General features: G+C 61.8%; 2 protein-coding genes across 3 annotated transcripts in view; both read left to right on the forward strand.

Moving 5' to 3' along the window:
• UBAC1 (UBA domain containing 1) overlaps window positions 1-23,822 on the forward strand; it is a 235,497-nt gene that overhangs the window by 81,760 nt on the left and 129,915 nt on the right. The window lies entirely within an intron of this gene.
• TMEM250 (transmembrane protein 250) lies at window positions 11,036-15,019 on the forward strand. Of its 2 annotated transcripts, none has more exons than XM_067742768.1 (3): window positions 11,036-11,417; window positions 12,793-13,375; window positions 14,664-15,019. In XM_067742768.1, exon 2 carries the CDS (start codon window positions 12,852-12,854, stop codon window positions 13,293-13,295), a length of 444 nt encoding a protein of 147 aa, XP_067598869.1. In that variant the 5' UTR covers window positions 11,036-11,417; window positions 12,793-12,851; the 3' UTR covers window positions 13,296-13,375; window positions 14,664-15,019. The 2 variants fall into 2 exon arrangements, with proteins under 2 accessions (XP_067598869.1, XP_067598868.1); XM_067742767.1 differs by lacking the exon at window positions 11,036-11,417 and adding an exon at window positions 11,431-12,470.

The following is a 23,822-nucleotide window of genomic DNA, read 5'->3' on the forward strand; positions in this document are numbered from 1 at the left end:
CCTGAGTCTCCCCATCTGAAGCGCGTGAATACGAAACTGTGGACTTTGGGTGATTACGAGTGTCAACACAGGTTCATCAATTGTAATAAATGGACTGCTCTGGCGGGGGATGGTAATGGGGGAGCCTGTGCTTGTGCGGGGAGGGGAGTGGTAAACGGGGAAATCTCTGTACCTTCCTCTCACTTTTGCTGTGAACCTAAAACTGCTCTAAAAAAGTGGTCTATACGTACATATTTAAAGTGACACCATCAGAGGTCATTGCCATTTTTACTTAAGCGTTTTTTCAGCACAACTCCTTAGAAGAAGACTTTCTCAGCTTGCCGGGTGGTCCCCCCAGACCTAAAGGAACTGGCTTCCTCAGGCTCGCGGGTCCGCGAGTCCCCCTTGTGCCTGGAAGACTCCTTTGCCCAAGAGATGTTTCTGTCTCAAACCCGAGGAGCTGTCTGGACACGGTGGGCAGGGGCACTGCTGCCTGGGGTGGGGCAGACCCAGGCTGTGCCCCAAACCCCCGGGGAGAAGAGAGCAGGAGCCAGTCGACGGGGCTGTGAGACTCCTGTCCGCACCTGCCCAGCAGCCCTGACCACCCACCAGACACTTGGGCCAGGAAATCAGTGGCGGGCTCCCGCAAGGCTGGCGCTTGTCTTCGGGGCCCTCGACATTCTCCGCAGCACTACAGCGGCCCCCCGAGGGCCCAACCAGTGCCCAGCAGCCCCACTCACCTCCTTTAATGGGAGGTCATAATGCCCATCTCCTAGGGGTGGCCCCACCGGGGCAGCAGGGGCCTGGGTGATCGATCGTCCTGCTGGACCCATGACCCCACCGGGTTTCTTGGGTAGGTGTCTGGTGCCGGCCTTAGCCATCCTAGACCTCTGTCCAGAGTCAGGCTTCTTAACCTCTGCACCTTCATTTTCTTACCCACCTCCTCCCCTTGTATATGCATCTCTCTCTGTCTCTTCTCTCTACACACAAGCCCAGGCCTGTGCTGCGGGTCATCCCCCATCCCGTGCGTCCCTGCAAGAAACACCTGCAGCCCCTCCACGCCCCACCTGATCAGGACTCATCCTGTTTCAGGAGGAAGGCTGCTGGGGTGGGGATGGGGCTGCAGAGCGAGTCCTGCCACTGCCTGCCCCCCCCACCCCCCCGCGGAACAGGAGGACCAGGGTTCCCAGGAGCCGGTGGAAAGGGAGCGGGCGGCCCCTAGCGCCGCTGGAGGAGCGCGGCTCCAGGCTCCTCGCTGAGCCTCCCCGCCCGCGGCGGGAGGGAGACACGCCCCTCGAGGGGGTGGGGTCTGCCGGGTGAGGTCTATCGGCCGGTCAAGTGGGCGGGTGCGGACCCCGGAGTGGGCGGGTCAGGACACAAAGCCCTCCTCTTGGCGCGGTCCACTCTCTCCATACCCGGGTGCTCCCCACCTGCTCTGCTGCGGGGGTCCCATGTACAGGGGGTACAAGTTCCTCCTGGGATCAGCGCTCAGCTCACCCAAAAAAGCCTGGGCTCCCGGCGCGGCTGCACCCTGACCCGCAGCAGCGCACTCCTCATCTTGAGGACTCCCCAGAACTAGGGCCAGGCGGCAACGCGGCCCGTTTCACGCCCAGCTACCCGGGGAAGACACTGGCACGGAGAGCGCGGGCGACCAGCCCGGCCCCGGGATGCGCCAGGGCGCCCCGGGTGCGCGGGGGTGAGCAGGGAGGGGTGCCCCAAGATGAGCCAGGGTGTGCGGAGGTGAGCGGGGGTGCCCCGGGGTGAGCAGGGATGAGCCAGGGTGCCCCGGGCGCGTGGGGGTGAGCAAGGGTGCCCCTGGGTCCCCGCGGTGAGCGGGGGTGAGCAGGGGTGCTCGGCGGGCTCCAGTCGCCCAGCGCCTGCTTGGTCTCCGGGAGACCTACGGCCCCGCCCTGGAGAGACCGAGGCCGCGGCCCGAGTGCGCGGCGCGGCCCGGCCTGGCCCGGGGGTGCCCCCTGCCGGCTGCCGCGCGCACCAGCCGGACCGAGCCCGGGCCGCGGAGCTGGGGCGCCTCTGTCCTGGGAGAGTCTTCTGGTGCTGCGGCTCCATCGTCCACAGCCTTGCGCGCTGAGATGACTTAAACTGGGGCACACAGATTCCGCTGTCCTTCTCGGAGGGTCAACAGACCAGCCCCCAGAATCCCTTTACTGCTCAGGACACCTGCATGCTGGAATGTCGGAGTCCAGGGGCCTTGCGTCTCCACGGAGCGGGGACGCCACGAGGACCCTGGCCAGGTGACTGCCGCCCAGGCTGGGGCTGCTGCCTCTGCCAGCCAGGAAACTGGATGGGCCCGGAGTCCCCCACTCCCGGCCTCCCTCCAGGGGCACGTGCTGACCGACGCTCTGCCCCTGCCCGGGTTGCGTTTAGTTTATTTCCCTCCACTAAACCCTCAAAGCCCAGAGGGGCCGGAAGGCCTAGGACCCTTGGCCGGGCTGGAGAGCTTCTAGGGGAGCAGAGAGGAGCTCAGAGTCCCAGTGGAGGCAGCTGCAGGAGGACCATTGAAAGCATCTGGAAGGATATAGGGTGTGGCGGGGAGGGGACGGGTCAGTTGAAAAGGCGTGAACACGGCAGGGACGCGTGCACGCCTTAGTGGACATCCACACAAGGCCACCCAGTCGGCTTGTGTGAGGGCTGAGGCCTGGGTCCCATCAGCTGGCACGTGAGGCCCACACCCCGCCGTCTGCACAGGGAGAGCCCCTCTCACCTGCTCCTCCACCCCAAGCCTTCTTGCTCTTCCAGCGCTTTTTATGCAAATTCAAGTATTTAGGAATGTATGTTTTTATTGCCCCCCGTTTCTTTTTCTTTTTATTGTGGTAAAATATACATAACACAAAATTTACCATCTTAACCTTTTTTTTTTTTTAACCATCTTAACCTTTTTTTTTTTTTTTTTTTTTTTTGCGTACGCGGGCCTCTCACTGCTGTGGCCTCTCCTGTCGCGAAGCACAGGCTCCGGACGCGCAGGCTCAGCGGCCATGGCCCACGGGCCCAGCCGCTCCACGGCATATGGGATCCTCCGGGACCGGGGCACGAACCTGCGTCCCCCGCATCGGCAGGCGGACTCCCAACCACTGTGCCACCAGGGAAGCCCCATCGTAACCATTTTTAAGTGCACAGTTCAGGGGCATTAAGTACATTCTCGTTGTTGTGCAACCATCACTACCATCCTCTCCAGAACTTTCTCATCTTCCCAAACTGAAACTCTGTCCCCATGAAACACTCACTCCCCTCCCCTCCCCCAGCCCTGGCTCCGCCATCTACTTCCTGTCTGTGGGTTTGACTCCTCTAGGGCCTCACATGGTCGGGATCGCACAGTACTTGTCGGCTGATTTCGCTGAGCGCGATGCTTTCCAGGTTCACTGCCTTTTACTGAAGGAGCTTCCTGCCCCTATGGGCTGACAGTCCAGCAGACAGGCTGTTCTTTGGCCCCGGTGACCCTCAGTGCATTTGCTGGCTAAGACCATGTTGAGCCTGGACACCGTGTTCCAAATAAGTGTCCCCCTTTGCCGTGTCCCGGACCACCAGCCTCTGTGCTTCCATGGAAGCCCATGGCTCCAAGGCCCCCAGAATGATCAGGTCGCAGCTCTCCTTCTCAGAGGCATGGACACTCTTTGCGGCTTGTTTTGCAAATGACGGGAGGAACGATTCCCCTTGGCAGGAGAGGCTGCCGGTTCTCAGGAGGCTCTGTCCGTACCAGCGAGAGCAGGCAAGGGGTGTGAAGGCAGAACCGCAGGCGGGGAGTTCCCCGCCCCCCAGCCCCGAACCTCGCGCCTCAGTCGTTGTCTGCAGCAGAGAGAGCAGGGGTCCAGCCACAGCAATCGTCAGGGGCCTTAAAAAGTTAGCCAGCGTGGGCGATCCATCCCAAGGGGAGGAGAAAGGTGTGCGCGCCCAGGTTTGTGTACCAGGGTGCGCGTCACAGAATTGTATATGCTCACAGAACGCTGACACCAAGGCTCGCGTCCAGCTGGAGAGGAATGATGAGGTGGCAGGACATTGTGCACCAGAACACAGGTGGCCCCAAAGGCCAGGTTTATGAAGAGTGTCCACTGACGTGGAAAGCGTTCCTTACGAAAGGCCAAGTGGGAGAGAGCAGAATGCAAACCCAGGTACCCAACAGAGTCCCGCTTTGACAATTAAATACAATACTAGAGCACTTCGCCGGAGGAGTGCAGACACCAAGGAACACAGCTTGTCCCCCCGCGTCCCAGGGCAAAGCCGGGCTTGTCCCCAAGGGGCCCCACAGGGCAGCTGGGGAAGCAGCGGAGGCAGGGTGTGTGCTGATGGCTTAGCAGAGGCCACGTCCACCAAAACGTAGGGAGAGGGGTAAAGAGGGGCCCTGGGAGAGAGGGGGGTCCCGAGGTGGGGTCCCGAGATCCGCGCAGCAGTCAGGAGCTCAGACTGAAGCACGGAGACCCAACCGCCCCGATCAGCTCGACCAGGTGTACGTGAGCCTCCCCTCTCCCTCTCTCCGTCTCTCCCTCCTCGTGTGTGTTTTCCTTTTCTCCTCTGCTAGAATTACACAGGAAGCAGATTCGGTTCTGGTTGAAACACACTCGCCAGATTTTACAAAAAGAAACACTTCACAAAGCTTCGGTTCCCTTCTTAAAGCACAAAGCCTCTTGCGGTTCTCCTTGGTGATTTGCGCTGGTCTGGGTGGTCCTGTTGGACAGGGAGGTCTTTAGCAGGTACCAAGGGAAACGGGCACACAGCCTTGGTCAGAAGGGAAGCAAAGTGATGGGGCAACGGGACTGCCTGGGTCCCCACCACAGGGTGCACAGGGCGAGCTCGGCTCCGTGCCCACCTCGGGCCAGACCTTGAGTGGAGACCACCTCCTCCCCGTGCAGGCCCAGGCGCAGGTTCACCCTGGCCTGACTGCCTGTCACCACCACCCCACCCCCCACTCCCCCGCAAAATGGACAAAACACAGTTTAAGTCAAAACCCTCATTTAATCAAGAATCAGAGGGAGGAACGGACAGACGCCAAGGGAACCGTTCCCAGTCCATTTCGGCTCCGCTGTTCTGGAAAAGACCAGGAGGGAGCTGGCATCCACACCGATGTGAATGCCAGGGCTTCTGGAGCCAAGCGAAACCAGAGTGGGACTGGTTCCAGATGGTGACTTCCAGGCCCGGCCATCCAGGTGACACATGTGAAGGCTGCTGCATCCCCAGGGCAGCAGCTGACGGGGATCCAGCCAAGCGCCTGGTGATGGGCTAGACCTCCGCGAGTGGGAGAGGGAAAGGGCCGCCCTGTGGAGACAGGTGGGCCCTGACCTCCCCATCCTGCTACGGCTTAGCCCCGCCCCTGCCCCCGGGGGCGTGCCCGCACAGCCATCCATCCTTTCCGGGCCTCCAGATTATTCTGGGGCTGATTAAATTAGCGAATGTAATCACAATCTGAAGCAAGTTAATTGAGAGGATTTATTTGGTCCTGACAGTTTTATGCATGTTTGATTAAGTATTATAAGGTTTGTTTTTGATTTTGCATAATTTACCTTTAAATCCTGCACTGGGGGGGCCCATCAACCATTAACGACCAAAATAAACCTCTTTTAAGATGCATCTATTTATGATTTATTTCTGAATGCGGTATCTTCCAGATTTTTTTGGTGCTGTTGCCAAACTGACAAATATGTTAAAAGTAACATTTTGAGCCATCGCGTTCACCTTATAAATCTTCCGGAATGTACACAATTCATTAAAAGTTTTGAAAGAAGTGCAGGTTAGCATTTATATTGCAACAAGTGACATATAAATGCCTAGGTTTTTCTTCCAAGCGCGCCATAAAACATACCCGCCCCGCCCGTCTCCTCCGAGCCGGACAAATCGCACAGCCTCGGGGGTGATGGTGACTCTGCCACAAATCTTCCCTCCTGTCAGCACAAAACTGTTCAATCAACGGGAGTGTGAGTTCTGTCTTTTGTGAAATTAGCACAGGAGAAAATACAACCTGGGCCGGGGAGCGGGGCGGTGGGTGCTGGAAAGGGGCCAAGCCTCCCCTGCCCGCTTCGCGGCCTGGGTCTGGGTTTCAGGAGGGCACGTCCGTGAGATGGTGGGCCTGCCACCCGGGAGGAGGTCAGGACCACCAAGGAGACGGGCCGTGTGGTCTCCTTCCCACGGTGAGAGGCCGGGTCCCGGTCCGGGAGCTCGGTCACTGGAAGCATTTAACGCGCATGCATCCTGCCCCGGCCCTGGCTGAGGGCTCCACACTCTGAAACCCTCACCAACAGCCACTGGGGATGCGACATCCAGCTCACGGATGGAGGCTGGACACTTAGGGGGGTTACGTAGCTTAGCCCACCCACTGCAGAGCCCGGGGGGAGTGGGGAGGGAGGGTGGACACACCTCTGAAATCAGGGCAAGTCCAGCTGCCTGGGCCACCCCCCGGCGTCACCCCCCAAGCCTGGAGCCGGGGATCTCCGTGCTGCCCCGGCAAGCAGCCCCAGCTGCTTCCCTCCCACGCCCTTTACCCCTGCACCGTGCGCCCAGGGTGCCTGGACTGGAGCCGGGCGAGCTAATGCCCGCGGATGTCACTGGGTGGTGCCAGGCTGAGGCTTGTTTCCCTCCAAAGCCTGGGCCCCCAGTTCTGAATGCCTAGCACAGGGCAGGCACTTAATCAACCAACCAACCCACCCACCAACCAACAACTCAAGTAGTACTGGGCCGGCTGCGTGCCAGGTACCAGGGCTACGGCTGGAGCTCCAGCTCCAGAGGGGTGGGGCGGGGTGGGGGGCGGCGGGAGGCCTCCCTGCCAGGCACCACCATGCTGAGAGTGGGGTGCCCACAGCTAGACAGTGCTGGAGCCAGAGCCCAACCAGGCAGGCTGGGTCTGGAGCACACGCTCCGGCCGCTCCCCTGCGCTGCCTTCCGTAACTGCTGTCCACTGCTTCTGTGGCGACCTCTGGGGGTCCTACTGGCCCCTGTGACACACTGGCCGAGAATCCACCTTGAGGAGAGGGCATCCTCTCTGGACTCACAGGGCTAAAGGAGGAATCACATCAGGAGTGGGAGATGCTGTGATCTGTTAGCCAGGCACGATGCCCCCCAAAGATAGGCTGGGATTCTGTAACCGAGGACCAGCAAGGAAACAGCCGTTGGTGAGATGACTAGGGATTTTGCCAGAGTGCCAAATCAACTAGTGATGTCTGCAGCGAGTCCGGAGGAGATGGCCCAGTATGCATGCCACGTATTAGCCACCCGTGGGTGGTGAGGAGTTTGGGAGTCAGGCCTGACTTGAGCAGAAACCTCTTTCCTCGTCTGTAAAGTGGAGGCAAGACTATTCCCCTTGAAGGTGGTTATAAGGATGTGAAATATGTTCGCTCAAACCATCTGGGCATGTGACAAGACCACCCCAAAACTGGTACCGTAAAGCAGTAACCTCAGGGTCCATGAGGCGGGGATTTGGACAGGGCCCAGACAGGGCTTCCCTGCTCTGCGCCATCTGGGAGCTCAGCTGGGAAGACTCAAAAGTCGGTGGGTGACCCAGAGGGCTGGAGCCAAAGTCACCTGGAGGGCCCTTCACTCGCAGGTCTGACACCTGCCCAGGGACACCCGAAGGCTGGGCTGAGCTGGGCTGCCCATGACAGGCTGTCCACACACCCCCACGTGGGCCTGCATCTCACAGCGCAGCAGCTGGCGCTTCCAGGAGCATCCCGGAGGCTGAGGACGAAGCTGCACAGCCCCAGAACCACGGGCGTCACTTGGGCCTCAGGGCCTGGTCACTAAGGCAGTCCAAAGCTAAGGGGAGGGAATTCGAGTCCGTCTCTTCTTCTTTTTCGGTGGTTTTCAATTTCACTCCCTTGAGCACATTATCATTTTCACACATTTTACGTTCTTTTTTTTTACATCCTTTTAAAAACATTTTTTCATTACAGTTTATCATATGATATTGAATAGAGTTCTCAGTGCTATATCGTAGGGCTTCGTTCTTTATCCATCCTATATTTAATAGTTCGTATCTGCTAACCCCAAACTCCCACTCCATCCTTCCCCAAGCCCCCTCCCCCTTGGCAACCACCCGTCTGTCCTCTACGTCCCTGAGTCTGTTTCTGTTTCGTAGACAAGTTCATTTGGGTCGTATTTCAGATTCCACATATAGGTGACATCATATGGTGCTTGTCTTTCTTTTTCTGACTTATTTTACTTAGTACGATAATCTCCAACTGCATCTATGTTGCTGCAAAGGGCATTATTTCAGTCTTTCTATGGCTGAGTAGTTTTCCGTTATATATACGCACCACATCTTCTTTATCCATTCATCTGTCGACCGACATTTAGGTTGTTTCCATGCCTTGGCCATTGTGAATAGTGCTACTAGGAACATAGGGGTGTGTGTATCTTTCTGAACCAGAGTTTTGTCTGGGTATATGCCCAGGAGTGGGGTTGCTGGATCACATGGTAGTCTGTCGCTTGATGGCGAGGTGACTGCAGGGCCGTTTACAAGGACTGTGCGGTCGCTGCACGCTAACGTGCCTGAGTCCGTTGTCGGGATATTTGTGAGGATTAAACCCACTGTCACGGGGCTGGAAGTCACACTGGCCCTGCCCGAGGACTGGACAGTTAAAACATGACTGCGGTGCCTTCCCTGGTGGCACAGTGGTTAAGACGCTGTGCTCCCAACGCAGGGGGCCCGAGTTCCATTGCTGGTCAGGGAACTAGATCCCACATGCATGCCGCAACTAAGAGTTCACATGCCACAACTAAGGAGCCCACCTGCCACAACTAACACCCAGCGCAACCAAATAAATAAATGTTTTTTAAAAAAAAAATGACCGCAGAGAGGTCAGCCCCTCCCCACACCCAAACCTGCAGGACAGCCTGATGTCTGGGGTCACTCAGCCTCTACTGGACCCTCACTCCCTAGCAAGTGCAGGCACAGTGGAGGTTGTGGGTGGCTAAAGCCGTCCAAACCTGGCAGTTTGCACCCTCAGCATTCCCTGTGCGCCCTGTGATAAATGCTTGTCTAAACCTGGGTGGGGGGATTCCCTGGCGGCCCAGTGGCTAAGACTCCGAGCTTCTAATGCAGGGGGCCTGAGTTCGATTCCTAGTCGTGGAACTAAGATCCCAAATGCCACCAGGTTTAAACTAGGTTTCTGCAAAGGCAGAGAGTAGAGGGTTTGTGCGCCATCAGGCCTGCTGTAGGAGGCTACTCAGCTCCACGGTAACTCCAAAGCAGCCACAGACAACCAGGGAGCGGGTGCGATTTGGCCCAGGGTGCCCTGGTTTACGGCCGGGGCCTCGAAGCCTCTGATGGACTCAGGCGCTTCTCAGGCCCTTCACGAGGTATCACAGCGGCCGGCTCTGCGACACCACATGCACCGTCCCAGCAGGTGGCGCCAGGCCACTGCCCACAGCCTGGACACCCACGGGAAGGGCGGGGACAGGAGGGGAGGGAGGGATGCCTGGGGGGATGGAGAGCATGAAGGAAACCCCCACTGAATCCCCACACCGGGCCGAGCCTGCGAACAAACACGGCACACTTCGGCGGGGCTCCCCCGGCCCTGCCACTGAGCTGGCTGTGAGGACAAGCCTTGTCTTCGTCCTCGGGGCTACTGAATGAAGCAACAGAACACAGCAGAGCGCATGGTCAGAAGAAGTACTGTTTGTGAAGCTTCTGGAGTTGTTTAAACATGTGCGTGTGTGGACTAGATCACAATGAAAAGATACATCTGACTGTGTGGGCCATGGTAAGAAAACTGAGCTAGTGCGAGAGGCTGGTCCATAAAGGTAGCTTTCGGGGTGTAAGAAAGGCAGGACTGAGAATCCCCCCTGCCAAGGCGGGGGAAGGGGTGGCACATAGTTGGAGGTGGCTTCTCAGAGGTGGGGATATTGATCGGGGTCTTAAAGGGTGAGTAGGAGCTCGTTGGGTGGAGGACAGGTAGAGGGACAGAAAAAGGAAGTGTGAAGGGACACGTCATGGATAGAAGCAATGGGGCCTCCTCACAGAGCCGGGAAGGGGGGCCTGTATAGGGCATCTCAAGGGGACAGAGCTGGACCAGGGTCTAGGGAAAAAAACCAGCACCCTGGGGTAGGGTGCAAAGCAGGGGGGCCACTGTGGAAACCCAGCAGCAGAGAAGATGCATTTTAAGAATCACTTCTTAAAATATCCCTCTTCTCTCCCATCCTCTCCTGCTGCCACTTCGCCTGATCTAGAAACTTCTCAAAATTCTCTGGGCCCCTTCTTCCCCTCTCCAGCATGACCCTGCCAGACTCCTCACCAGCAAAGCTGCAGCTGAAGGGATAGGACCACACGTGCCCGCAGGCATCTGACCCCTTCCTACACGACAGGGCGAGGGTGTGGGCGGGTCGGGGTCAGGACTTGCAAGGGGAGGTGACGTGCTTGCAGGTAGGGGCTCCTGCAGGTGGAGGCTCTCCGCCCTGGCGGGTCAGCCGTCTTCTGTAAAGGATGCCCGAGGAGTTGGCCTCTATCAGAGCGTCCAGTATCCAAAACAGCGACCAGGACCAGGACCCGCAGACACTGGGGAACAGAACCAGCCGTTCCCACGTGTGTGCAACTAGCAGCTTCTCCACAATTGATAGAATTCAGGCAAATAGAACTTGCCGACTAAATCCAAGGCGCGTGAAGTTTCCCCCACCCTAACCTCGATCGGATTAAAATGTTTAAACACGTCTACACGGAAATCCTCATTCTCCTGGCAAAGGGCAACCCCAGGGCTCCGTGGGTGTCAGCCAGCCCGCCCTGACTCCCTACACTTGGGGACCTTGGTGTCCGTGGGTGGTCAGCCGGCCAGTCTTCCCTACATTTGGGGACGTGCGTCCATGGGTGGTGTCACGCAGTCCGCTTCAGACTCGCCGGGCGGCAGACACGCAAGACCGCGGCCGATCCCGGGACCTTTGGCAAGCGCTCTCCCAGGGCCGGAAGAACAGCTGCGCCCGTAGGGCCCGCGCCTGCGCACTGCCAACCGCCTCGGGTGCGGCGGCGCATGAGCAGAGGAGCTGCCCGGGGGCTCCGCGGCGCAGGTCCGCTATCTGCGCCTGCGCAGGACGGGCCGAGGCGCCGGCGGCGTAGGCGGGGTGGTATAGTCGGCTGGCAAAGTCAGGGGTCGCGCGCCGCGCCGCGCGCGCACGCACGCACGCACGTACGCCCAGGGGAAGGGCCGAGTTCCGGGCGCTCGGTGTCGGCACGGAGCTGGGGGAAGGGAGGCGCTCTCCGTGTCAGCTCGGGCGGAGGGGCGTGAGGGAAGTCCTACGGTGGCCGCAGAGGGACGGCGCTACGGCTCCCACGCTAGGCCAAACGCCGCCGGCCACCGGGCGCGGGAGCCCCTGGCCCTTCGGGGCGGCCCCGGGCGGGGACGCGTGAGGGTCCGGGCCGCGCCGTCGGCACCATGCGGCCGCCCTGCTCCCGGAGCCCCGAGGGACAGGGGGCCGCGCGGCTCGGGACGCCGGCGCTGAGAGGGCACCCGGTGAGCGGGCGGGGGTGCCCGGGCGGGGCGGGGGCAGCTCCCGGGGGCGCTACGGGTCGGCCCTGCCTCCGGGATCTGGGGCCCGGCACCCCCCAGAAGCGAGCGCGTGGGTGCCGCGCGGACGCCCCGGCCCCGACCTGGAAGCCCGTGGCGCACATGCGTTGCCCGCGGCCAGGTGGCGATGGGAGGATGGCGAGCGGCCCGCCCGAGGCGCGACTCCGCCGCGTGAAGGGAGCATCGACATCTGAGTGCCATTAGCTGCTGTCAGACCGCGTTCAGACCGAAGCCTGTGGGAAGGGCTGGGGCTGTGGGCAGGGGAGGGTGGACGCGCCCGGCCTTCCCCTCCTCCGCCTCCGGCCAGAGCACCACGTGGGCGGCCGGAGAGGGAGCTAGCAGAAATCCCCCTGCAGGCCCTCAGGCTACAAGCCATGCGATGGGACGCAGATGCCCTCGGCAGTGCCTCCCCGGAGCCTGTAACCAACTTTGCTGCTCCGATTTTACACGTCCCGAACTCCCAGTTCTGTGTTTCCAGCCACGATTCAGGCGAGCTATAAATGACACTTGCCAGGCAGAACTAGAGAACCACTTGCCGTTTCTCCTCTCCTGTGGCGGCCCAAGCCACAGGGCCCGTGCCCTGCGACAACACCACTGGCCCTGGGCCGCCATCCTCTCCGCCAGGCACGGGCAGCACTTGCCCGGAAACGTTCCATTTGCCTATAACCACAGCACCGCTGCGAGCCCAGCGCTCGACATCCCCGTTGTGCGGAGCAGGGACGGTCTCGGGGGGTGAGGTGACCTGGCAAAGGTCACTCCTGGTGAACGACAGCACGAGGGTTCAGGCCCCGCAGGGGAGCCCAGAGCCCAGTGCCGGCTGCCTGGTCCCCAGCACTTGGCCTGTCAAGTTGCTGAAGAGAACGGCCCCCGTCTGCCCTGTGGACACCCTCTCCCTCGTCCTGTCCTGTTGTGTGGCTGCCACTCGGGGACTTATTCGCCCTGGATAAAGCAGCCACAGAAGCGCAGGCAGGCATGGGCATCCCAGATCAAAGCCGGACGGTGAGTCCAGTGAAGGGGACTCGCCGAGCCTGGGGGAGGGGGCGGTTAGCCAGGGTTTCTGTCGGCCCTTCCTCGTGGGTCTTGGCATTGACTGCCAGGGGGCCTGCGGCCACTGTCCTGACCCTTCTTCCCGGTGTCGCTGGTGGAATTTTGGTTCCCACGTGATTGGGGCTCCCTTTGGAGTGTCCTCGGTAGCAATTATGAAAAGAGTAACCCCGGGGGATGTGAGCGGATCCCAAGTCCCAGACTCGGTCTCCCTGCGGCCCCGCGCTGGCTGATGTCCCGGCTGACCTGGCTCCTCTCCGTGTCGCTCTCCCTGCAGGCCCACGCCTCCCCCGGGACTCAGCCTCGGCCTCCCAGGCCCAGGCACCCACGACGCCTATGCTGACTACCGCCCTGGGCCCAATGCCGGTCATGCCCATCCCCCGGCGGGTGCGCTCCTTCCAGGGCCCGCACACCACCTGCCTGCACGCCGCCTGCGGCCCGGCACGCGCCTCCCGCCCGGCCCGCACCAAGTACAACAACTTCGACGTGTACGTCCGGGCACGCTGGCTCTACGGCTTCATCCGCTTCCTGCTCTACTTCAGCTGCAGCCTCTTCACGGCCGCGCTGTGGGGCGCGCTGGCCGCCCTCTTCTGCCTGCAGTACCTGGGCGTGCGCGTCCTGCTGCGCTTCCAGCTCAAGCTGTCGGCGCTGCTGCTGCTGCTGGGCCGTCGGCGCGTGGACTTCCGCCTCCTCAACGAGCTGCTGGTCTACGGCATCCACGTGACCATGCTGCTGGTCGGGGGCCTGGGCTGGTGCTTCATGGTCTTCGTGGACATGTGAGGGCGCCGCGGGCTCTTCCGGGGACGGTTTCCGGTGACCCGGCCGTAGATGCACCTGCAGTGGGCGCTTTTCTCAACGCGGTAGGTTGGGGCCCTTTCTGCCCTGCGTCAGAGGCATAACCCCCCCACCCCGCCCCGGCGCCTGCGTCTCTGGCTCAGGAAAGGGCTGAGACTTCTGTGAAGGGTACACTGGCGCCCTCCCTCCTGCTGGCCTTTGCTCAGACCCTTTCTGTGTGTGGTTTCGGTGCGGTGTCCCCTGCGCCACCTGCTTGTGGTTCCAGCCTGCACTTTCCAAGCTATTCCCGGGGCGGGGGGGCGGGGGGGGACGGGTATGGGTCCAGTCTGTACTTGGAGAGCCTGTGTCCCTGTCCCCTCTCCAGGGCAATGGTGTCACCAGTGGTGTTGGAGGTCCCCGGGAGGGGTGTGCTACCCAGGTGCAGATCTGGAGGGGAGATCCTCCTGGCCGCACAGCCCCCTCCTGTGCACGCCCGGCCCCCCGCCCTAGCCTTGGGGAAGCGTCAGTCTCCACCAGCTGGTGCACCACACTGCCACCAAGCTCTTCACTCTGCCCTGGGCCACCGAGTCCTCACTCAGCCCACGGACGCTCCTCCATTTGTTACCCTGAGAGGCGTGGGGGTCCTGAGTCCCAGGCCGGGCTTCAGCGGCACCTCGGTTTGCCTGTCAGTGCCTAGATCAGGGGCCAGCCCAGGGGAGTGCCGGGTCCAGGGCTCCACTCTTCAAGTGTGGATTTCTGGGGAGGCAACTCAGTCTCTTTCTGGCCTCAGGGGGCTTTCAGTCTCTTCCCCTCAGGGAATGTCCAGGTTCGAGACGTGTCTGTTGGAAGAAACACCTCTTGGAATCAGGGTTGCACCAGGGCTGGACCTCTGAGTGAGGAGCTCGGCGGCCCCTTTGTCCCTGCCTCGGCGGTTGTTAGAGCAGCTGGGAGTACAAAGCAAAAATGAATGTGGGCCAGGAAAGAACCAGTGGTCCAGGGGTGCTTCCGGTTGCAGAGAGAACATACCAGAGGGCCAGTTTTGCCCAGACCTCTCACCGTGGCCTCCATCAGATGGGGACAGGGTAGCCGCAGGCCTTGTGGGCAGGCGAGGGGCACTAAATAATTCAGCTGGGACAACAGCCAGAGGCGGGACATAGGGCCCCATATTGAGGGTGACGGAGGCCGATGCTACTTCACCCCAAGTTGTCCCCACACCCGCAGGCATGGGCGGTAGCCCCTTCAACCCTGCCTGGCCGGGTCCCCCAGTGGCCAGGGGGAGCTGTCGGGGCAGTTGTGTGCCACTGGAAAAAAAAGCCAAATCAGGTAAAGGAGGCAAAAAACACTTGGCTGTAAACTGTGCTCTTTAATTTGTAGCCAGCTTCTGTCGGACGATTGTCCACTCGAGGTCAGTGGACAGCTCCTCCGAGGGAATCGGGGGGTGAGTCTCTCCCGGTTACCTGGACGGCAGGCAAGGAGCCGACCCACACGGACCCCACTTCTCGGCGCTGCAGAGGACGTTTTGCACCAAATCATGCTGTTTCCTAAAAGCTTTGTTCTGTGTTAGTTGACTCACGTTACTCTGAGGCCCCCTCTGAGGTGCGCACGTGTCCACGGGGCTGGGGCAGCAGGGGGGTCACGGTGGTGTGGACACAAAGCTGCTTGGTGTCTTGAGTGCCTGTGAAATTCTTTATGAAGTGAGCCACCTGCATTAAACTTATTTTTTTAACACATTGACAGCGTGACTGTTTGAAGCTCAAAACGTTTATACCTTTTTTAAAGGATATAAGCAGCCCCAAATGCCACAGATGCCGTTCTTCACGAGTCAGATCCGAACCTTGCAAAGCAGCCGTCTGCCATGCTGGAGAAGGAGTGTGATGGGCTGTAGGGCCACCCTGCCATGAGTCCAGGGGCCCCACCGCTGGAGCCTGTCCTGGGGATTTGGCTGGGGAGGCAGCGAGAATTTGTCAGCGCTGGCCAAGCGGGGGGCCTGGTGAGGTCCAGGAGGGCTGAGTTCAACCAACAGGCAAGTGTGTATCGTCCTTATCAGACAGATGACGCCCTCAAGTGCCAGGACGGCAGCCGGATGGGGAGACGCTTACCCACAGGAGAAAAACTGGAAGGAAACCAGGGTTAAGAATCCTTGTGTAACCAAAAACCAATTGGAAAACGAGTGACAGGTTATTAGTTAGTATCTCTATCGTGGAAAGCCTTCCCTGGCTTCTGTGCAGGGGACGCTCACGTTTCTCCCTTGCAAAGACTTCCTCCCACGTGATGATGAGGGTGATGCCCTTCCACGCAGCCAGTGTGGCCAGAAATGTGGCCCCGGAAGAGCTGGGGGTCCACGACAGAGCGGCGTAGCTGCTATCTCTGGAATTTTGTGGAACTTGACGTTTCAGAAAAAAACAGTCCGAGTCCTTTTGGGGTTCAGCCTGTGGTGGCAGAGCTGGTAAAGTCCTCGCAAAAGCCTTGGCCCCCCGAGCAGTCGCAGAGGACCCTTGGGAGGGGCAGTTGGCCCCCCGAGCAGTGGCAGAGGACCCTTGGGAGGGGCAGTTGGCCCCCGAGCAGTCGCAGAGGACCCTTGGGAGGGGCAGTTTGCTGCACAAAGCCTGGCCGAGGAGCGGGTGGGGATGCGGCTTCCCGGCCGGGAGACCACTCTCCGGCGTGCTGGCTTCACTGGGAGCGGCTGGCAGTGTGCAGCACTGCCCCAGATCTGTCCTCTCGCCGCGCTGGAGCCTCGGGTTTGCCCACCTTCTGCAGCGTCCACAGGCCTCCTGGCCTGGCCTCCCCTGGTTTTGCGCAGGTTGGAGCGTTTTCTTCAGTGGGTCTCTAGACCGGCGCTGTCCAGCAGGACTCGTGTGTGGTGGGGATGCTGTCTGCACCGTCTGGTGCGGGAGCCACCAGCCCGTCCTCCGGGCTGAACGAACCCCATGTCCCCCTGGGGGGACAGTCACCATTTTCAAAGAGCGCACGCTGAGCCGGCCACCGCAGGGAGGCAGGGGCATTCTGCCCAGACTGTGCCCTAGTTACCAGTTCGGGCACCGTCCAGAGAGGGGTCTCAGCCCGGGGACCCCGGGAGCAGCGCCGCTGCTGGGGGGGAGACAGCACCTGGACGGTGGTGGTGACACCGGGCCTTGATTTTGGGAGTCGGGGAGGGTGGGGGAGGGCGGGCAGGCAGTGTGACCACAGAGAAGGGAGCTGGCCAGGGGAGGGGACGAGCAGTGCCCCAGCGAGAGCTGGGGACGGGGCGAGGCCTGGGAGAGTCGGAGGGGGCACTGGGAGCCTGGCGGCCTGGGGAGAGGACGGTCAGATCTGGGGGCGGCCATCCCGGGCAGCAGGAGGTCAAGGCTGGGGCAGAAGCCGGCAGCGGTGGGGTGGGGGCGGGGAGGAGGGGAGAGGGGCTTCCCTTCAACAAAGAACAGGGCCTCGTGGTGGCCTCCTTTGCACCGGGTGTGGGGGCCTCTTGTTGGCCCGCCCGTGGGGCCGGCCCTCCCTGTGCTGAGGGACCCCGGCCCGGAGGGTGGGAGGGGCTGCCGGTGGGAGGTGAGCCAACAGTGGGAGGGAGGCAATGGCAAGAAGGAATTTCTAGAAGCCACACGGTTCTCTGAGAAAGTCCAGGTGCCGCCCAGGCCCCGGGCAGGGGTGGACGAGGTGCCCTCGAAGATGCCCTCTTCGTCCCCCGGTGGTACCACCGCCCTGCCTGCCTGGGAGCACAGCCCAGTGGGAGGGACGCAGCACCCCCGCCGAGGGCGGCCAGGGCGGGCACAGCCCACCTCCGGACCAGAGCTTGACCCCCGGGCCGCTGCGGAGGAAGGGCCGTCCGCTGGGACCCGCCTGTGGACATTGATGTTCCCTGACCTTGAGAGGTCCCTGTCTGCTCCAGCGCCTGATTGGAGGAGGGAGGATGGCAGGGCTTGCTGCTGACTCAGCGCTTCCTTCCCTCGGCACAGGCCGGTCCTCTCCCTTCTCCCTTTTTGGTGTTGTTTGGAAAAGGCCCTCTTCCAGGAAGGTCCTTCCTCTCATCCCCCAGGAGGCCTGGCTCCTGCAGGGGCGGCTTTCCAGAAAATCCCCGGCAGCCTGACAGCTCCCCAAAGATGGAGGGCCCACCCCCCATCCCCTCCCCCCGCCTCACCAGCATCCTTGCCCTGGAGGGGACAGGGCCACGCGGGAGCAGCTGATTCAGTGCTCGTGGGCCCGCCCCTCCCCCAGCCGCCGCCGGGCAACATGCCCAGGCAGGCTGGCAGCTGTGTCACCCGGGGCCTCAGGCAGGGTTGCTGTGGCTCTCGCTGTGTGGCCCGCACTGCACCCGGGGCGGGGGTGGGGGTGGCAGACTGATGCCGGGAGGGCCTGCGCGGGCGGGCGGGCGGTGTGCCAGGCGCCCCCGTACAGGCACATCCACGGTCCGATGCAGAAGAGGCTCACGGGAGGGTGCTAGGGCATGGCCACCACAGCCAGGAAGTCAGCTCGTCCTCCTAAGAGACGGCAAGTATGCCAACCTGGCCACGTGCAGGCTCCCAGGAGCCCAGGGCGGGCAGAGTTCCCCCACCTCTGGCTGGTCCAACAGTGGTCACCTGCCACCCTGACCCAGGTGACCCGGAGCCCCGGGGCAGGCACAGGCTGAAAAGGGCGGGTACTGCCACCCGTGCAGACTGGCCAGCTGATGGGAGCAGCCTGGGCCAGAGGGGGCCGGGCATAAGCCAGGACCCCCAAGGGCCCCGAATGACAGGCGGCCCAGGTGGACGCTGGGGCAGGCCCTGAGCCCAGGGCAGGCAGGTGCCAGCTCTGTGGGTCCCGTAAGATGCAGGACCTTCCTCAGCATCCCCGGTACAGGGAGGGCCATGGAAGTGGGGCGAGCATCCCGGGAAGTGGGGGACGTGCGGGCTGGAGGGCCGTGTGGTCAGAGTGGGTGGGGCCTGGGGCAGCCGCGCCCACCCCCCGCCCCGCCCCCCGCCAGCTTGTCCCTCTGGACACCGCAGTTCACCCCTGCGGTGAATCCGTGGTTGGTTAGAGAGTGTCTTCTTCAGACAAAAGCCCCGGAGTCCAAAGCAAGTGTCTGACCCTTGTTCGTTACCCGAGGGGACCAGGACAGTGCTCCATTCTGCTTCCCTAGACACCAACGACCAGTCCCGGCTGGCACGCTGCATGGATGTTCACACAGAATCAGTGCAGACTAGGTGGCCCCGGGAGCAGGCCCGTCCCCGAGCTGAGGGCCCCGGAGGCTGGGCAGGGCTGTGGGCCCTTCCTTCCTGTGCGTGCGGAAGGAGCCGGCCGTCCTGCAGTGGAGGCCACCTTCCTGCCCTCACTGGGGTCAGGAGCCAGGCACCGGCTGGCCAAGGCCGAGATGGCGAGGCGGACGGTCTGGCCCAGGGTCGGGCACAGCCAGGTGTGCGGGGAGCTCCCACATACAACCTGGGCCCCGCTGGTAGGAATGTTGCTGCCCACTCTGACCACCGGCTGCTCTTGTGAAGGGATTCACCTGACCAGAGAACGGGTTTCCAGTTACTTCCGGTGTGTGCCTGCGCCCTCTCCCCTCCCCCCACCGTGCTGCCACCTTGGCTGGCGGCGCTGGGCCTCGCTCCGGCCCGGAGCACCCCTGTCCCTTCTGTCCCATGAGCCCGGGGGCCCCCCTGGCCCCACCGCTCAGCTCTGGCTCCTCCAGGCCTGGGCTGCTGCCCGGATGCCCACCTGTGGAGTTTGCTTTGCAGAACCGAGAGGGCTTCTGCCGCCTGTGGCTGTGGGCAGCCCTTCGATGATAGAAATCTGGCTTTTAAGTGGGAATTCGTCGTTTACCACAGCATGGTGACATAATGGTAGCACGAATTATTTGTATGTTTTTCAAATTGTACTGCGATGACCCTGTTTCCCCAGCTCCCTCAATGCCTAAAAGTGCCCCGTGAAGACGACTATCTTCCTAATCCACGGCCTGGGCTGACTCAGCCCGCGCTCCATACCCACCCGTGTCCCGAGCAGACGGGCCACCGAGGCGCACTGCGGAGCGGCTGCCGCCATTTTTGACCCACCCCCCTCCTCTTGCCATGCGGCTGGCCGGTGCGTCCCAAGTCCTGTGTGTGCGTATGTACACGTGTACGTGCCCGTGTGTGCGTATGTACACGTGTATGTGCCTGTGTGTGCGTATGTACACGTGCACGTGCCTGTGTGTACGTATGTACACGTGTACGTGCCGTTGTGTGCGTATGTACACGTGTACGTGCCTGTGTGTGTCCTCAGTTTCAGGCCCTACCCTGTTCACCCAGGCTCTGAGCAGGGCAGTTGGATGGGTCCCGGCCCTGCCGCCCTTTGTGCCCAGGGCTCCCTCTAGGTGCTCTTGGAGAGCGCTGGGGGGCTCGGGCCCCCGGAAATGGGAGGCCCCTGATGGCCATTATCCACGTGCTCCTGCCTGGAAGACAGTGGGCTGTACTCAGCTGGGAGGCTGGTGTCCTGGCTCCGTTTGCCTTTCCTGCTTGGGGTCAGCTGGTCACTGTTGTCGGAGCCCACTCACGTGGGGAAGGGCCTTGCGCCCTGCCCCTGGGGAGGGAGGGATTGCTTCTCTCCACCACCAGCTCCTCCTGTGAGATAAGGGGAGTCTGGACTCACAGCCCGAGTGGACGGGGCTGCTGGACACGGCTCTTCCCAGTGGGGCGGGGAGAGGGCTCTGGGGAGTACCGCCCAAGGCCAGCATTTCCTCCCGGGGCGGGGGCTGCAGGCCCTGCTGGGGGGTGCAGATTGGATGGCCCTGGTCTTGACCTCAGAGACGCGTCCCAAGGGGACAGCCTGTAGAAAGCCCTTCTCGAGGGGACCTGGCACTCTGCACGCAGTGGTCGGAGGCATGAGCGGTGAGCGAGTGGAGTTGTCCCGTCTCGGCCCTTTCAGGACAGAGTATCGCAGACCTGGTGGCTCGCAAACAGCAAACATCTGTCCTCACACTTGTGGGGGTGGAAGTCCAAGGTCCTGGAGTGGGCAGAGTCGATGGCTGATGAGGACGGCTTCCCAGATCACAGACGCCGTCTTCTCTGAGCCCTCACGTGGTGGAGGGGGCGAGAGTCTCTGAGGCCTCTTTTTTTTTTGCGGTACGCGGGCCTCTCACTGCTGTGGCCTCTCCCGTTGCGGAGCACAGGCTCCGGACGCGCAGGCCCAGCGGCCATGGCTCACGGGCCCAGCCGCTCCGTGGCACGTGGGATCTTCCCGGACCGGGGCACGAACCCGTGTTCCCCGCATCGGCAGGCGGACTCCCAACCACTGCGCCACCAGGGACGCCCGAGGCCTCTTTTATGAGGTCACCACACTAATCCCATTCTTGAGGGTGGAACCCTCATGACCTAGTCATCTCCCCAAGGGCTCACCTCCTAATACCACCACCTGGGGTCTAGGGTTTAACATATGAACCTGGGGGACACACACACTGAGACCATAGGTGCCCCTGCATCCCCAGGGATCGCACTCAGTAGGCCCTCTACCTTCTCAACGACGGTGTCCGGGGTCACTCAAGGCCTCTGTAAGCTGGGTCTCAGGGGCGGGATGTCTCCCTCCAGAAGTGCCCACGGGCATGGGTGCTTGCATTTTGCTGAGTTACTCCTGGAAAGGCGGCCCCACTGTTTAGGACCTGGCCCCCGGAAGTCCTTCTGCTTGTCTCACCTGGGTGTCTCTAGCTGCAGCGGCTGAAGCCTTTCCCAAGTCCTGTCTGCATCCTGTCCTCCTCCTCCCCGGGGAGCTTGTGCCCAGCTCTCACCTGCATCCTGTGGAGGCACTGACTGCCCCCCAAGCTGCCGTGCCCACCCTGGCATGACTCCGCGCCAGACCCTGCTGTCCTTCCTGGGAGGAGGTGAGTCACCGCAGCCGCCTGGCCCTCAGCCTTCTCGGGAGCAGGAGCAGCCAGCAGCTGCTTAACAGCTGCACTAAATGTTAGAGGGAAATTTAGGACAAAAGAGGAAGAAGATTGGAGCGTCCAATTTAAACCGAGGGGAGGCATCCAGAAACCAAAACGGTGCTGCCCTAATTCACGTGCAGAGAGAGCCACGGGTTTGCAGCTTCTAACGAGAAACCAGAATACTCACCCAGTTTCCTTCTGTGCGAAGGACCCACACTCGCCTGCCCAGGAGCCTCAGCCGGCCCGGGGCACCGCAGGCCCCTCACTCTGGCTGGTGCACCTGCCCTGCAGGCCCGGTTGAGGCCTGGAGGGGATGGGGAAGGGGCCAGAGGCACTTGCGCAGACAGGTGCCCCACCCCCAGCTGCACCTCCAGCCCAAGGCCACGCGGGGTCTGGGAGGCGGTGCCTCACCCTAGCAGTCCCGGACTCCTGCGCCCCAGCTGTGGGTGCGCTCTTGGACAAGGCTCCCAGCTGGAGAAGACAGTCCAGTGGAAGCAGAGGCTGACCCCAGAGAAGGGCTTTCGGGGAGGAGTCTGGGGCCAGGTGAGCAAGGCTTAATCCCCAGCGTAGCCTTTGGCAACTTCCTGCCCCTAAATGGGGACCCCACCCTCAGTGGAACTGCCAGGCCCGGCTGCTGCGGGCTGATCTGTAAGACAGCAAGAGGGCAGGAGGTGGGCCTCTGGATCCCCTCCCCAACAGGGACCCAGCCCTGAGCTGCAGGCTTGACTTCACACCTGCTGGCTTTGTCCACCCCGCTGGGCCCTGACTCAGCCTCCAGGCTGGAGCGGGGTCTGTGTGCTGACACCGGGTCCCTGCCAGGGGTGTTTAGGGATCCCCGGTTCTCCGAAGCCAGTCTGTACCCCCATCACAGACCCGTGCTGGAGCCACAAGTAGGACCTGAAAGGGGTGGGCACTCCTGCCCGGTCTGTAAAGGGAACTAACAGAAGGAAAGGAACGCCGCTCTGCCTGGGGTTTGGAAGGGCAAGGGCGGTGGATTACGTGATAGATAAACGGTACTCAACCCAGTGCCTGCTCAGTCCTTCAGCTGTGAGTAGAGTGCCCGGGGCAGGGGTCCCTCCCACTGTAGAGACTAAAGAAGAGGGAGCTTGGCAGGCTGTCAGGGAGAGAGGCACCATCTCCAGGTGTCGGCACCCCTGCAGCCTGCCTGGGGCCAGGCTACCCCCGACCCAGTGGCTTGCTCAGGTCTGGGCAGGGGTGAGAGGAGCAGGCAGGTCCCCGTGGACACAGGGCGAGGTGGCCACGCTCTGCACCCTCAGCCTCCTCGCTCTTTGTGGCCAATACTCAGCCTGGCTCCTCCCTCCTGGCCCTTCCTGTGTTTTATGGGTTTTTTAAATAAATTTATTTATTTATTTAATTTTGGCTGCGTTGGGTCTTCGTTGCCGCGAGTGGGCTTTCTCTAGGGCTCTAGGCGCACGGCCTTCAGTAGTTGTGGCACGCGGGCTCTAGAGCGCAGGCTCAGTAGTTGTGGCGCACGGGCTTAGTTGCTCCGCGGCATGTGGGATCTCCCTGCACCAGGGCTCGAGCCCGTGTGCCCTGCGTTGGCAGGCAGATTCTCAACCACTGCACCACCAGGGAAGCCCCCCCTTCCTGTGGTTCTGTAGGCACCTAGTTCCCGGGATCGGCTTTTCCTGCACAGAAGTGCCCATAGGGCTTCGTTCCCTGGACACTGGCAGATCCACGGCCGTGAGGCGGGAGCTCCCTGGTGAGGCTCGGGCTCCGGCGGCGATGGGACCAGGGACAGATGGGGACTTGGCTGTTAGCACAAAGCCCAGGCCTGAGCTAAGGCCATATCTAGTGACTAAAAGACCTACCCGCCCCTCCCCCAGGCTGGACGCCCTGCTCTGGCACCCCGGATCTGAGCTGCCGGGTCCTTGCCCGGAACTTCCCAGGGTAAAAGAAAGATGACACGGGGATGGCAATGGCCAGCAGGGACTGGGGCCGTGAAACTGAAGGGCAGAGCTGGATTCGGTCATCCCTGCCATCCCAAGCGCCCCAGGTACAGACAGTCAGTGCCTCAAAGTGCAGGGACCTCACCTCCATCCATCCTCCTGCCTGCCGGCTCAGGGCCACGCTTGTCAGTGACCTGCTGTGGGCGTTGGGCCATGGCTCCCCTCTCTGCCCTGATTCCCTGAGGATCTGCGTGGGAGGGTCTCACTTGGGTCGGGCTTGGAGAGCAGAGGACCCTGTGCGTCCCTTCTCTGTGCCTACCCCCTAAGCAGAGAGTGGGTCCCGGCCCCTCCGTGGGACCTGGGAAACAGGCAGGAGGCCTCAGCTCGTCCCTGCAGGCGCGGCAGGAGGGGCGGAGCCGCGCTGGGGTGTCCCTCGGGCTCCCCACTGCCCACCGGGCCTTGGCCAGGCCCCACACCATCCCCAGAGGCCCAGAGCCAGCTTGGGCAGCACCGCCCCTCCACGCCCCTCTCCCAGGGTCAGGCCATGCCTCTGGTGGGCCCAGGAGCAGACAGAGCTGGAGGGGGCTCAGAGAGTGACTCGGCCATCACGGGGGCACTGCTGCTGGGCACTTGATTCCCAGAAGTGCAGGGCTCCATGGGGACCCCCCCAGCCCAGGGCGAGGGATGACCCCAGCCCACGGTGAGGTGTTAGGAGTTCAGTGAAGCCGCTGCTTTGGGGGAAGATTCCCAGGGCCAGAGATG

The sequence above is a fragment of the Pseudorca crassidens genome, chromosome 7, assembly GCF_039906515.1.
Source record: "Pseudorca crassidens isolate mPseCra1 chromosome 7, mPseCra1.hap1, whole genome shotgun sequence".
Lineage (NCBI taxonomy): Eukaryota > Metazoa > Chordata > Mammalia > Artiodactyla > Delphinidae > Pseudorca > Pseudorca crassidens.